Below are 15990 nucleotides of genomic sequence, written 5' to 3' on the forward strand. Positions count from 1 at the left end.
GCGGTTGGGCCTCAAGGGAGGCATGCCTGGCGTATGTGTCTATGGGCCACTAGGGGGTTGGTTCTCTAAGAGGCGTGGTTACAGTCATTTATGGTGGTGGCATGCCAGCTGGGCACAGGCATGTCGGCCTCTTCCCCTATGATTTAAACATCCATTATAGATTTTACTGCCTGCGCTGTTGTCTTATTGGATTACCGTTGCTGACCATGTGCCCATCTTTCCATGTTGCCAGCCTTGATTTTAGAGCCTGCTAAGACCTCTGTGTTTCACCTGCACCGCTCACTATCTCTGCTCTCTTGCCGTTCTGTTTTAGCCATAATGTTCAGCAATTACAGCTATCTGTACAAAACATGGGGGTAATTCCAAGTTGATCGCAGCAGGATTTTTGTTAGCAATTGGGCAAAACCATGTGCACTGCAGGGGGGTCAGATATAACATGTGCAGAGAGAGATAGATTTGGGTGGGGTGTGTTCAATCTGCAATCTAATTTGCAGTGTAAAAATAAAGCAGCCAGTATTTACCCTGCACAGAAACAAAATAACCCACCCAAATCTAACTCTTTCTGCACATGTTATATCTGCCTCCCCTGCAGTGCACATGGTTTTGCCCAATTGCTAAAAAAAATCCTGCTGCGATCAACTTGGAATTACCCCCCATGATGGAGCTGCTGTTAGTGAAGACTATAGCTAGCTGGTTACGCTGGCTGACCTGTTAGACTGACTGGTATTCATTCCCTGGTGTGTTTATCACAACTCGTGTTGAGTAGGATTGTAGGCATTATATTAATAATGCATTTATCTGTATAGGGTCCCGTAGGGGAAAGAAAATAAACATAAGGGAATACCAAACACAACACATCCTTTGTTTAGTACGTGTGGTAGGACAGTTACTATGAGACTCTGTGTACTCATCAGTGTACTAGCACATATCAAACATTTACGTGATGATGATCTGTGTGGTAAAATGATGACCGTTAAATGCACTGAATACATGTCAGAGATTGTAAGAGAACACTAGGGAATCCAGTTTTGTACCACACCCATGTCAAATCCGTGCCTATTAAAGGAATAACAGTCCCACAAACTTCGCCTTGTAATTTAGACACTTGTAACATGGTGCGCTGTGCAGTCAGCGTTGTCACTCTGTATTATGTATACAGTATGTTTCACCAACTCTCCTGTGGCCAGGCATATACAGTATTTCCCATTTGATGCCATTCTTTTTATGTCACTCAGGGTCTTATACTAACCCCTTTATATCCTAATTTACAGAAATACCCCCCACCCCCACCCACACCCCATGAGAGAAATACCTCAAATGTGAGATTTCTTATTTTTACTTCTATTAAATATTTTAAAATAGGAAAATGTGTTTAATTTCAGTTGATGTATTGATTACTATTACACGAGATACATGTTATCATTGTTGTTTTTTCTTGTAGGCTTACTATTTGTGTCATACTCTCCTTATACTGGCCAATAATGTAGTGGGTACAGAACCTCCATCTCCAGACAATGTGGTGAGTGCATGCTTCCAATATCACACTCCTTTCTGCTATTTTGTGGTGAGTGGGGTACTAGACACTACTATTACTAAAGCTTAAGCCTTCGTCTCCTCGTATTCCTAAATGTCGCTGTATGGCATTATTATAGGCACCCTGCAAATATGGTCGAAAGGTGTAACTAGTTCTTGAAGGAACTACAGCCACCATGGGGTACACCGCACGTGTATGCTAAAGACTTACACAGACTTTCCTCTTCTAGAAAAAATAAGCGTTGACTGCAACTACCTCGGTTACCAGGACATTGCGCTGTAATGTCAGCCATAATGGACCAGAAGTGGCGGTCGGTGCAGAACTCACAGATACCGGAAAAAAACCATAAAAGGATAACTCTAGGACTGTAACAAGACTTTTTTTTCATCTATGATTGATCACTTTGCTGAGTAGCATAGTTATCTATTGTGCATCACTCTTATATCTGAACATTGGACAAAGGATCCCCAGAGTATGTGAGACATATGCTTAGCTTAGCTGACAAATCCTGTATATCCAGGCATCAGAGGAGGTGAGATACCTAGCAGCCCACTCCGAGGGAACCCAAATGGGTATAAGAGATAATGGCAGAGAGACTTGGAGATTGACTGGGAGTTGTAAATTCTGCTGGTGTGTCTGGAGTTGTTGTCGCCAGCTTCCCAAATGGCATCAGACTATCAAACACTGACAGTGTGCATGCTACACCGCAGGACCTGTCTGTGCACGTGCAAAACGGGACCTGCTCATGCGCATAGTACAAAATAATCTGTACTTTGTGCCATGCAAGGTGTCTGCAAGATATATCGGCATAGGCTGTGCTGCAGGGCCGACCCAACATTTTTGTGAATGACGTTGTTCACAGACATATCATTTGTACACACTCGCCGATGCACTACAGATATATGGCCCATTCAATGGAACAGGCAATATATGTATTAGTGTATACCCAGCATAAGACTGGGTGCTTTCTGGGCAGGATGGCATGGATAAAGGAGCCAGTATGACACAGGCCCACATTCAGCATGGATTGCTAAATTGCAAAAACAAAAATCGTCCAACTATCAAGAGACTGCACATGTGCTGCAAACACATTGCGATTTCTGTGCGTATGCAGGCTCAGTGAGATGTGATCGCAAATTGATTGATAGGAAGTGACCATTTGTGGGAGGCAACATGGCGTTTGTGAGGAGTGGAAAACGCAGGTGGGTCATGGCCATCTTTTCGGGGCATATATATGACGTTCGCTTGCGATTAAAAACATGATGCCGGTGCAACTGCATCCACATTATTCTGAGTAGCCCCGGGTCAACCACAACTGTCAATGGTACTCATTTTCTGCGTATGGATCGCATATGCAGAGTTGCGATCGCATTGGTCGTGCCTTAACATTTCAGGGCGGCTCTTCACATGCAATTTTTTTTTTTTTTTAGCAGTAGCAGTTTTTAGACCATCATAATTTCAGTCTCAATAGTGATCCATGCTGAATTCCCCCCCCCCCCCCCCCCCCCCATGATACTGTAATAGTGCCGTGGGAAGAGCTTTGTTATCCATAAGGACATATATAGACTTTATTGCCAGTCTGTCTAGTTCAATTATGTCTATAATTTAACTCCAATAACTGGCAATGTTGATTAAGTGAAAAAAAAAAACTACAGGTATATGATTTCTATATACACTGTAGATTTGCTAATCAAAAATATTTGTTAAATTTGTCTGTATGCACAGCTTGTGGCATTATAGAGACGTTGGCATTCAGTAGATTTTGCCTTCATTAATGTGTTTTTTTCCCCAAAAAAATGTGATCCAGGGGCGTGGCTTGGAGACTGACCCAAGCAGTCGGGTAGTACTGGAGTTCCTGCTTGGGACACTTATATATGCAGTTTTTCTGTACCATATATTCAAAACGCACTTCTTTAATACTGCCTTACCTCCCCCCTGACTTGAGTACAGTGGTTTGCGGAGCCGGCGGGTGCCCCCTGCACCCGTGCGGGTTGCGGCCTACTTGCCTACCTGAAGCCGGGGGCTCTATTTCAACACAGCCGGGACCGGAAGTGGACTGCCAGCGCTCCCCAGACGAAGCATTCCCTCTCCTTGCCTCATAGGTGGCTTCCCCCGCTCCCCAGCCGACCCGACAGGGGAGCTCACGCTGCCCGGCGCTGCTCAGAGCGGAGACCCGCTGACCGGCGCCGAGGCAGAGACGGAGCGCCGGAGACCGCGACACTGCGCGCGGAAGCGCGCCTGACCCCCGCCGACCTTGTCAGCCTCTGGAGGCCCTCGGTGGCCCCTCTACACTACCACCACCGTCTCACCTCACGCTGGGAGAACAGCTGACACCCCGGCCCTGGAATCATTAAACGGGACACTGCGGGCGCCATCTTTGATAAGGGTTACTTGCCCACACTGCATACCCTTACACAGGGAGAGGTAGGAACAGGGATTTTAGACCCCAGGCCTTCCTTGCCGGACTATTCAGGCTGTGGGAGTTATTGAACACTGCCCTTCACACTGCACCCCCAACCTGGTTACATGTGGCACACTCCGCTGAGTGCTGCTAATTTACCATCATTTAAAAATACAATAAATCACAGGCAATTGGGGCCGGGCTACATACGGTGTTCTAGCTGTCCCACTCTCCTCCTGACATATATATTCCTGCTGAATTTTCACTGTCCTCCATCCCTACCTACATACGACCATCATCACCTACATGTATCCTATACCATTGGTGGATATGGAGCTCCCCCCTGCGGTGGCTCATTGAGCAGCACCCTTTCCTCAGATATTCCTATACTATAACGGGGAGACAGCAAGGACCCCTCCCCCCCCCTGCTCTTTTAAAAGGGAGACTTGCTGAGCACCGCAATATGCTGGCGGACATCCGGCCTTATGCAACTAAGATATTTCGCCCTTCATGTCAAGATGCCTGATCTTTAAACTACAATGACCTGACCGAGCCACGTTGGGGGGAACACGTGATATGTCGGCTGTAAGTGGACACCCAGTTCGACGATAACTCTTTTTGACTACGCATAGAACAGTGCCTCATGCCGGGAAGACGTTCTGCCAAGAAAGGGTCACATAATCCAGCCAAGTCATCCCAAGCCAAGGCTTTTCAGACGCTTTTTCGACCACCAGTGGCTGATACTGCCCCCTCCACTCCTTCCTCATCCTCTTCACTCTCCCGAACCATGGCGGATAAAACGGCTGAGGGGCTCCCTGCTCTCCCTCCGACATCTTCTCCTGTAAGGGAGTCCTCGGACTTGTCTGCCATTCTCTCCAAACTGCGATCCCTGCCCACTCGCCAGGACCTACAGCAGGACCTTCAGTCCATGGAACAACGGATACAGGATTCGATCCAGACCCGCCTCTCTTCCATACAGTCCGATGTCACTCATGTCGCAGACAGAGTAGTAACGTTGGAGGATCGCTCTGAGAAGACGGACTCTAAAATATCTGATCTCCATGATCTCATCTCTCGCCAGTCACGTTCTCTGGTGGCCATGGGTCGCCGCCTTGATGACGTAGATAACAGAGGGCGCCGGAACAATCTGCGTATACGCGGCCTGCCTGAAGATGTCACACCCCGAAACGTTGAATCTGCCCTAACCAAAATATTCAATGAACTCCTGGGGGCGGACTCTGACTACCAGATGGTGTTCGACAGAGCTCACCGGGCCTTACGTCCCAGAGGGACGCCGACGGAAAGACCCCGAGATGTTATCTGCAGACTCCACTACTTCCAGGAGAAAGAGGAGATTCTTAGAGCAGCCAGACGAACACCGGACATTACCTTTGATGGCCATAGGATACAAATCTTCCCGGACCTCTCGTGGTCCACCCTACAACAGAGGCGTATTCTCCGCCCCATCACAGATGAACTTAAAAAGCGCAATATCAAATTTCGGTGGGGATTTCCTATATCCATCCAAGTAACCTACAAGGGGTCCCTCCTTATACTACAAGAATATGACGGCGTTAAAGACTTCTGTACAGCCCTAGATATCCTGATCCCGAGTCTCCCTAATTGGCTGGACCCGTTTGAACTTTCAATGTCCCCTCCGCCCCAACTGGAGCGGTGGCAGACTGTCCGTAACCCTAGGAGAGGACGGCGAGATGGCACGCTTGAGGAATCTTCAACTATCCCTGCTATTACAGTTACCGCAGAAGACACGGGATGATGACGACAGGCAAGACCTTCTGCTACTATTCCCAAGGACACGTGACTACTTGACATGTTTAATATGTTTTTGATATGTTTTCCCTTTTTGCGATGTCCTTCCACTGCTGGTTGATCAGTGCTATGTTGGCAAATGTTTCAGTGCTTGTGCACCTCCCGTGAGTGCTTAAGTGCTGCCACTTCCTGCCAAGTCATGTACTTTGTCTTTTGCCTTTGTTTAGTGGTGCCTGGGCAGAATCGCATTTCTCATGCCAATGTTATCAGATAGATTATGTTGCCCTTAGCACGTAGTGCCATACCTGATTTTGTAGTCTTCTGATTCAATTTCTTCTCTACTCGAACTGCCTTGACCACTGAATAATTTTGTTTGTACTACAATGATAATTGATGGCGATGTATCCCGGTTCCCCCCAGACCCCCCCTTGCTCTGCTGTACATTTGTAGATCGTGGGCCGCTTTTGGTTTCCCATGACTAATGATGCAGAGTATTGCTGTTGTATTGACAGCTGTTTTTTTTTTCTTCTTACTTTTCTCGTCTATGGTACTTCCCTCTGTCTTTCCTCTTGTGCTTTCCTCCCCCCCTCCCCCCATTTGGATGAGGAGCTACAGGCGGTTATTGGATGAGAAGGTATCATGGCAATGCTGGCTTCTATTAATATCAAAACATAATGGCTAATTTAAAGTTAATATCATTTAACGTAAAAGGCCTTAACATCCCCGAGAAGAGATCCCGGCTTCTACATTCCCTACATACCGACAAAGCAGATGTGGTTTTCCTCCAAGAAACGCACTTTAAAAAGGGTGCCTCTCCAAAACTACACTCCCGCCACTTTCCACAGGGATATTACAATGATTTCTCTGGGGCCAAGGCCAAAGGGGTTGCGATTTTATTTGCAAAACATATTAGATTACATGATGTAGCGGAGATTCCTATTGGAGATGGAAGAGGCCTACTGGTGAAGGCTACTATTGCTGACCAAACCTTTACATTTGTCAACCTTTATCTTCCTAATCAAGGCCAAATCCGTTTTATGAGGGAGGCGTTAGAGCTGATAGAGCAATCTCTGGCAGGGGTATTAGTGATAGGAGGTGACTTTAACTGGGCATTAGATCCTCTACTAGATACTTCGACTGGAACACCTAGAACCTCTTTAAACGATATTAGACGCTTCCAGTCAATTCTACACGACTTTCAGTTAGTGGACACCTGGCGCCTGCTTCATCCCAAAGATAGGGATTACACGTTTTACTCTTACCCACACAATTGCTATACCCGTATCGACTACTTTTTTGTAGATCACAACTCGCTTGATTTCCTTGTGGATGCCACAATAGGTCAAATAGTTGGCTCTGACCATGCACCCACTACTCTTGTCCTATCCTTACGCCACCCTCCCCCGCGCCAATGGCGCTGGCGATTTAACGAGAGATTTCTCAGAGACCCAGACTGTCGGGCCCAATTGGATAGCGCTATTGAGGATTATATTACTCTTAATATGACAGACGAGGTCTCCCCAGTGACTGTGTGGGAAGCCCATAAATGCGTTATCAGAGGCAAATGCATCCAACTGGGTTCCCTCCTTAAGAAGCAAAAAAACGATTGTCGGGATGCCCTACTTGCTCAAATTAAGAGGCTAGAACTCATACATAAATCCACACTGACCTCTGATGTATTAGCAGAACTACAAGAAGCTCGATCCTCACTCAATAATTTGCTGAATGAAGGCACCCGCAGAGCATTCCGATGCTGCCGACACAAATTCCATAGGTGGGGTAATAAACCCGGGAAGCTCCTTGCCCGTGCGCTTCGTGCCCAAAGATCCCTGACTTATCTTAAAGAGATTAAGGACTCCTCTGGTGTGCCCCATGCTTCTGACAGTAAGATGGCTGAGATCTTTCATACGTATTATACGAAACTCTATAACCTGACATCACAGCGCTCCCATCGTGAGCAGTCATTGCATGGAAAGGCAGTAGAGGACTTCCTAGGGGAGATTGATTTCCCATCCCTCTCCCCAGATAAAATTAAAGCCCTCGAAGACCCTTTCACAGACGACGAACTTGTGTCCGCACTGAAGGCCTCCCCATCTGGCAAAAGTCCGGGCCCCGACGGCTTTCCCATATCCTATTACAAATCATTTCAAGATAAACTTCTCCCTCTCTTACTCCGCGCTTGCAATTCTGTCTCTCCACAGGCCCCCTTCTCCAATCAGTCCCTGGGGGCACACATCACGATCATCCCTAAGGATGGAAAAGACCCATCAGTACCAGCTAGTTACAGACCAATCTCCCTCCTTAATGTTGATATTAAATTGTATGCCAAGCTCATAGCAAACCGCCTTTGTCTGCTGTTGCCGGCAGTACTACACCCGGATCAGGTTGGCTTCGTCCGGGGAAGAGAAGCGAGGGACAACACTATAAGAGTGATTGACCTGATAGCCCATGCAAACTCCGCTCAGACCCCCATGATGCTTCTCTCCGTAGACGCGGAGAAAGCCTTTGACCGCATCGATTGGGTCTTCATGGAAAAGACGCTGCGACGACTAGGCCTGGGGGAAGTGTTCTTACATAAAATCTTGGCGCTATATCAAGCTCCCTCGGCGCAGGTGCGGGTGAACGGAATACTTTCTGACCCAATAGCTATCTCCAATGGGACAAGACAGGGATGCCCGTTGTCACCACTGATATTCGTTGTCTGCATGGAGGCCCTGGCTAGGGCCATCCGGCAGAACACCGAGATCACTGGCTTGAAAGTGGGGGGAACTGAACATAAACTGGCATTATTCGCAGACGACCTTCTGGCGGTCGTTACAAACCCTGCCACATCCCTGTCTGGCCTCGTGAAAGAATTTAACCGCTTTGGAGCCTTATCCAATTTTAAGATTAACTATGCCAAATCGACAGCCCTTAATATCTCCCTCCCCTCTGGCTTAGTCCCGACTCTGAAGTCTATGTTTCCCTTCACCTGGCACCCCTCACACATTAAATATTTAGGCATTCTGATCCCATCCTCCCTTTCGACTACAGTCGCTCTAAATCACTTCCCTTTGCTGCGTAAACTTCGTAAGGAAATGACGCAGTGGCTCCAACAAAAGTTCTCCTGGCTCGGCCGTATGAATATAGTGAAAATGAATATCCTGCCGAGGCTACTGTATCTTTTTCAGACTATCCCCTTAAAGCTCCCCCACCAGTTTTTGGTAGACACACACAAAGCTATTAGCCGATTTGTCTGGGGTGGCAGGAAGCCCAGGTTCAAACATTGCTATTTATTCTATAGGAAGGCGCAGGGGGGCCAACAGCTGCCCATGGTTACGTCATATTATCAGGCTGCGGTCTTAAATAGGATCCTGGATTGGTCGCGACCAGGTGCCGGCTCAAGGCAGTGGGTTGACCTGGAGAGACGGTCTTCAGGTCTACAACTGCAGGCAATACCCTGGCTTAAGACCATAGTCCGCTCCCCACACCTGACGGTTGGGCCCACCTTAGTTGTTTGGAGAACGTTACGTTATAAACTGGGTCTTTCTTCATCAACCTCCCTGCTTCTTCCGCTTCTTGACAACCCACTGTTTAGACCGGGTATGGGTGGAAGTGCGGCCACCAGGTTTAGGCGGGCGGGTTTGACTAGGGCCACACACCTGCTCTCGGGGGGGAGGATCAAATCTTTTGATGAAATCAGAGAGGGTACTGATATACCCACGACTGACTTCTGGTTCTTTCTCCAGACCCGTCACTTTATTCTGTCTCACAGGCCATCTATTGCATTGACTAACAATATTACACCTTTTGAAGCAATGTGTGCCCAACCCTCTACACCCACTCATGTTATATCGGGTATATATAAGATATTGTTACATGGTCGATTCACAGGAGACCCCGCTTTTTGTGCGAAATGGGATATGGACCTGGCGCCCAGAGGAATACACATTAACTGGAAGAAACACTGCGAAGTTATGTCCCGTTGCTCTACCAGCTTAGAAGTTGTTGAAACACAGTATAAGTTGCTTACCAGATGGTATAGATGTCCCTCCCTCTTACATAAGTTCTTTCCCACAGTGTCCCCTTTGTGCTGGAGATGTGGAAAAGACCGGGGTACCCTTATTCACATATGGTGGGACTGCCCCCTGATCTCTGCCTTCTGGAACCAAGTTATACAACTTTCCTCCGAAATACTGGGGTTTCAGGTACCTACGGGAATTGACTTTTGGTTGCTCTCACACACAGAAATTCCACTAGCAAAATATAAACATTCCCTTCTCAAACATCTGAACAACGCAGCGAGAGCGGTGGTACCGGTTCACTGGAAGTCTCTGACCCCCCCAAAAATATGGGAATGGTTCCAGCGAATAGAATTTTATAGGTCAATGGAAGATATTTTCCATTCAGTTCTTGACACACATACTGATTATGTTGCCACATGGTTTTCTTGGATAGAATTCAAATCCACCTCTACCTACAAAGACCAGATTCCACTAGACTCACCATGATACTGCTTCTCCAAATAGCTCACCACACTATACGGTACCCGTACTGGTATTTACTCCTGAATGATTAGCTCACTCAATCCCCTACCCCGGTTATACCCCTTTCTCCCTCCCACTATCCTTTGTCTTGTCTTTTGTGTGGTTTCTAGATGTTCTATGCTTTATTGGTCTACTGACCCATGTGCTTTTATGATAAAGTATTATTTGTTATATTTCTGTTTATTCTGAAAAACCAAAATAAAGAATATATAAAAAAAAAAAAATGTGATCCAATCTGGGAGACAGAATTACCACTGAGAATAACTGACATATAATAATAACGCTTCTAGTTCTAGTCTAGATTAGACAACTGTGTTGTGTTTTGTTGTAACTGAATTTCCCACATGTTGCTGCTTTTACAGGGTAATCTGTATAATGTGTGTGTCAGCCTGCAGAGATATATCTCTAGCAGTATCCGAGAGCACCCAGGTTACATGTACCGCAGTACACTGAAGAATCTGGCAACATGTCTTCATGTGAGATGGATGGAGATGCTACCCAAGTACTCACCTCAGGTAACACTTATCATCATTCAAGCAAACCCACATCTTTAATACAGCTCATAATACACTGCTCAAAAAAATAAAGGGAACACTAAAATAACATATCCTAGATCTGAATGAATGAAATATTCTTATTAAATACCTTGTTATTTACATAGTTGAATGTGCTGACAACAAAATCACACAAAAATTATCAATGGAAATCAAATTTATTAACCCATGGAGGTCTGGATTTGGAGTCACCCTCAATATTAAAGTGGAAAAACACACTACAGGCTGATCCAACTTTGATGTAATGTCCTTAAAACAAGTCAAAATGAGGCTCAGTAGTGTGTGTGGCCTCCACGTGTCTGTATGACCTCCCTACAACCCACACAAGTGGCTCAGGAAGTGCAGCTCATCCAGGATGGCACATCAATGCGAGCTGTGGCAAGAAGGTTTGCTGTGTCTGTCAGCGTAGTGTCCAGAGCATGGAGGCGCTACCAGGAGACAGGCCAGTACATCAGGAGATGTGGAGGAGGCCGTAGGAGGGCAACAACCCAGCAGCAGGACCGCTACCTCCGCCTTTGTGCAAGGAGGAACAGGAGGAACACTGCCAGAGCCCTGCAAAATGACTTCCAGCAAGCCACAAATGTGCATGTGTCTACTCAAATGATCAGAAACAGACTCCATGAGGGTGGTATGAGGGCCCGACGTCCACAGCCCAACACCGTGCAGGACGTTTGGCATTCTCCAGAGAACACCAAGATTGGCAAATTCGCCACTGGCGCCCTGTGCTCTTCACAGATGAAACAGGTTCTCACTGAGCACATGTGACAGACGTGACAGAGTCTGGAGACGCCAAGGAGAACATTCTGCCTGCAACATCCTCCAGCATGACCGGTTTGGCAGTGGGTCAGTAATGGTGTGGGGTGGCATTTCTTTGGGGGGCCGCACAGCCCTCCATGTGCTCGCCAGAGGTAGCCTGACTGCCATTAGGTACCGAGATGAGATCCTCAGACCCCTTGTGAGACCATATGCTGGTGCGGTTGGCCCTGGGTTCCTCCTAATGCAAGACAATGCTAGACCTCATGTGGCTGGAGTGTGTCAGCAGTTCCTGCAAGATGAAGGCATTGATGCTATGGACTGGCCCGCCCGTTCCCCAGACCTGAATCCAATTGAGCACATCTGGGACATCATGTCTTGCTCCATCCACCAACGCCACGTTGCACCACAGACTGTCCAGGAGTTGGCGGATGCTTTAGTCCAGGTCTGGGAGGAGATCCCTCAGGGGACCATCCGCCACCTCATCAGGAGCATGCCCAGGCGTTGTAGGGAGGTCATACAGGCATGTGGAGGCCACACACACTACTGAGCCTCATTTTGACTTGTTTTAAGGACATTACTTCAAAGTTGGATCAGCCTGTAGTGTGTTTTTCCACTTTAATATTGATGGTGACTCCAAATCCAGACCTCCATGGGTTAATAAATTTGATTTCCATTGACAATTTTTGTGTGATTTTGTTGTCAGCACATTGAACTATGTAAAGAACAAAGTATTTAATATTTCATTCATTCAGATCTAGGATGTGTTATTTTAGTGTTCCATTTATTTTTTTGAGCAGTGTATGTACATTAGCTTCATGTGGCAATCGTATGGGAAGAAATATCCAGTCATCTTTTTTTTTTTTTCCAATAGTTTTTATTGAATTTTATGGATAACAATCATAATGAATGGGCAAGAAAAGAACAACAATAAAAATAGACATAACTTCTGCGAGGACATTGATTAATTAAAGTAAAATAAAATAAAAGTAAGGGGGTGGGAAGCCAAACATGTCAACATGTACATCGAACATCATAGACTGGAAACCTGTTTTCCCCTCCCGGCTCTCTTGCCTTTAATAGATGGCTGAAATGGTCTGATTATGTAACGCGGAGCAACTCCTCATGGGCACGTACTCAATACCTTACTATTGATAATCTTAGTTCGCCTCCTTTACACACATAAGTTTTGGCCTCATAGGAGTTCACCCATACTGGTCTTTTTCCTTTTCTTTTTTTTTTTTTATATCATATTTTCACACGCTTCAGGGAATATCCAGTCATCTTAAACAGCGGTTGTAGTCACTAATTAATAATGCATTGAGTAGAAGGAGTTTTTGAACCGTGTTCTTAAGAAAGACACCAGACACATTATCTAGATTTTGAAATAAATAAGCGCAGGGCTAATTCCAGCAAATATATTTCTCTTTACACGATAACAGACTAATTAACCGTTGGACATATTTTGAGCCACAAACGTACACATAAAAATTGTGTTGTGAAGAAAATATGTAAATGTATATATTTTCAGTTACACATAGCTCAGGATGTATCTATTGCAAAATATAGCATTATTTATGAATCATGCGTACATACAGCATACATATACTGATACCCCAAGCTAATGTACATGTCCTAAAATTTCGTAGAGATAAGGCTGGACAGTGCTAGTAGTACATGTGAAAGCTATATTTCCTTATTTGCACAATCTATACTGTAACAAAGTATCAAATGCATAAGAGAGAATAATATATTGACAACTGTATTGTCAAACAGCAGCACTGAGTCTTCAGGTACAGGTGGTGCCTCCTTTGTCGAGAATGATGAATATATATGCAGTAATGTTCAGTAGCGCCGAGGGGGGGGGGGGAGGGCGCCTTTCCAAAGTACACGGGCTCCAGGAGAGGCCCGGCGAGGGTCCAGGTTGGTTACCCCTCCGCCCCCCACCTGTGTTAAAATTGCACCCCCCTCTGGAGCGGGCGGGGCTTTTATTATTTAAATGGTTTCTTTTTGTAACAAGCGTCGTCATGCCCCCTTAAAGCCACCCCCACCCCCCTTTACCGGGGCCCGGCGTGGCTTTCTATACCCCTGGTAATGTTTATACAGCTTGTATCTTCTTAAGCTCTGCATTGTTTTGATCTGTAGACTTTTATATTTTATATCTTATGTTTGTACTATACGGTACATGTACTATGTATAGCGCTGTGGCACCTAGTGGTGCTGTATAAATAACAGATGATAATAATGTCACAACAACTGACATATATCCAACTCTAGATGATGATCTAGTACAGTGGTTCCCAAACGGTGTGCCGTGACACCCTGGGTGACTCAGTAAACTTGCAGGGGTACCTCAGGGTGGTCCAGGACCAATTCAAATTATGTATGGCCAATGCAATAAACAAAACCAATGCTGGTGGCTGCCAATTATGAAATATGTGGACAAACAGAAGCAAATTCTGTCCCTCAACACACAGCTGAACCTAGGATGACAGATAAACACAATTTACTTAATGCAGGCATGTCCAAACTGCGGCCCTGCAGCTGTTGAGAAACTATACATCCCAGCATGCCCTGACACAGCTTTAGCATTCTCTGACAGCAAAACTGTGTCAGGGCATGCTGGGATATGTAGTTTCACAACAGCTGGAGGGCCGCAGTTTGGACATGCCTGACTAATGTAATATTTTTTTCTTAATTCCTCAATAAGAAACTTTTGACTCAGGGGTGCTGAGATAAAAATTCTGATACTCTAGGGCCCTGATTCCAAAAAGTTTGGGAACCACTGGGCTAGTAAACAAATTTTATTTTCAGACCATGTTCAGCTCTGCAATTGTATCCCAGATAAACTGATTTTAACATCTGGTTTAGAGTAACTTGAGAGAGAGAAAAAAACTAAAACATTTTAATTATATTCAGTATAAGCAACAACTAAAATAATATAATTAAACTAAGCCAGTAGCACTAAAATTAATAGTATACTGTTGCTGTAAATACATTAGAAGTGTATATATCATTTTTTTTAAAATAATTGGAGGTATGGGAATCCCATCTGTTTGTGCAGAGGAATCTGCAGTCCTCTTCATAACAAAAGCACGAGGACAAAATGATGCACATTGCATGAAAACCCCACATGTAATATCAATCCAGTAAAAATGTTATAGATAATCCAAATTTAAAACCATAAATTGATACTTTAATGGATAACAATATTTCACCAATAATAAAAAATACAATATCATTAAGAAAAGAAAAGAAAAAGAAAAAAAGAAAAAGGCCTTAGACTAAAACATATGATATTCACATCTGGAACTTATAGCAAGCGGTTTAGACTAGTAGCAACCAAAGTGTAGTGTGAAAGCTAAACCTTCAAAGCTCTATAAACAGCACTAGAGTAAGGAATGATTCCGGCAGGTTATTATCATAATCCTTTCTAGGGACAACAGTGGTCTAATTATTTCAGCATATAATTCACTGTGAAATAAATTGTCAGCTCACCAATTCCTTACATTTATAAAAAGTCATATATTTTTTTACATAGTAGCAACCAGAGTTTAGGAAAGTAAATAAATATGCATTCAAAATCCCTAGATTGCATTAGAATAGGGAATGGATTGAGCCAGTGACTTAAAACCGCTTTTTAGGAGCAACAATGTTCCATTTCATTTAGTGCCTGAGCGCCAAATCCACAAATCTAAGATATGCGTGTAGAGGAATAACATAAATAGTAAGGCTAATGTAACAAGATTTGTGAATATAAATGACGTTAAAGTGTATGATAGATAGTAGTAAGGTTAGGCATCAGTAGAAACACTGAAAGTCAGTTGTCTCCGTGCTGCAGAAAGGCGAATGATGGGGGAAGGGTACCAGCAGGACAGAGGTATAGGCGGGATGGATAATATGTAAGTAGCAGATCTCTGGGGAGTTGAAACTGAAATAATTTCAGCTGCTCAGTCCATCTGCATAGTGGTTAGACCGGATGGTGAGCAGCAGGACCTTCCAGTCCTACAGGCTGCAAGCAAGTCTACTGAGAGATTCATACTGTGCATTGTGCACCACTCCATCCATCCTGTTCATAGAGGTTACAGGCTCCCAGGACCTACTTACCACCTCTCTCATACTGCATCATTTACTCATTAAGGGTCAGCTTATGAGAGTGCATAACGCCTCAGTGATAGGGTGCATTATTGCAGCTCCCTATAATCAAAGCGGTTACCCATTGGGAAGTTTAACAAATATCACAATGGGATTTGTAGCGTTTTTGTTAACAGCAACCCATCTTAGACTAATGTTGTTTTTTTAACACGGTATTGATTAAAAAAATTGGATAAATATTACACTCACCTAGTAATTACGCTACTCCTGCACTAGAATGGACCTGTCAGGATTCATGCTCTCAGGATCCGTCAGAATCTGCATTTGTCTGTGAGCATATGAACTGGGACCACTAGG

General features: G+C 45.0%; 1 protein-coding gene across 6 annotated transcripts in view; it reads left to right on the top strand.

The window, feature by feature from the left end:
- Positions 1–15990, top strand: part of FAM178B (family with sequence similarity 178 member B) — a 1338131-nt gene that overhangs the window by 1271449 nt on the left and 50692 nt on the right. For 4 of the 6 annotated variants that reach the window (XM_063931991.1, XM_063931988.1, XM_063931987.1 and 1 more), the window contains 2 exons: positions 1442–1519; positions 10594–10746. The exons of 1 other annotated variant lie outside the window; for it this stretch is intronic. In XM_063931991.1, coding sequence (XP_063788061.1) covers positions 1442–1519; positions 10594–10746 — 231 coding nt within the window. The remainder of the gene's footprint in view (positions 1–1441; positions 1520–10593; positions 10747–15990) is intronic. One more of the 6 variants, XM_063931990.1, reaches the window with a different exon arrangement.

The sequence above is a fragment of the Pseudophryne corroboree genome, chromosome 6 (genome assembly GCF_028390025.1).
Source record: "Pseudophryne corroboree isolate aPseCor3 chromosome 6, aPseCor3.hap2, whole genome shotgun sequence".
NCBI classification, from domain to species: Eukaryota; Metazoa; Chordata; class Amphibia; order Anura; family Myobatrachidae; genus Pseudophryne; species Pseudophryne corroboree.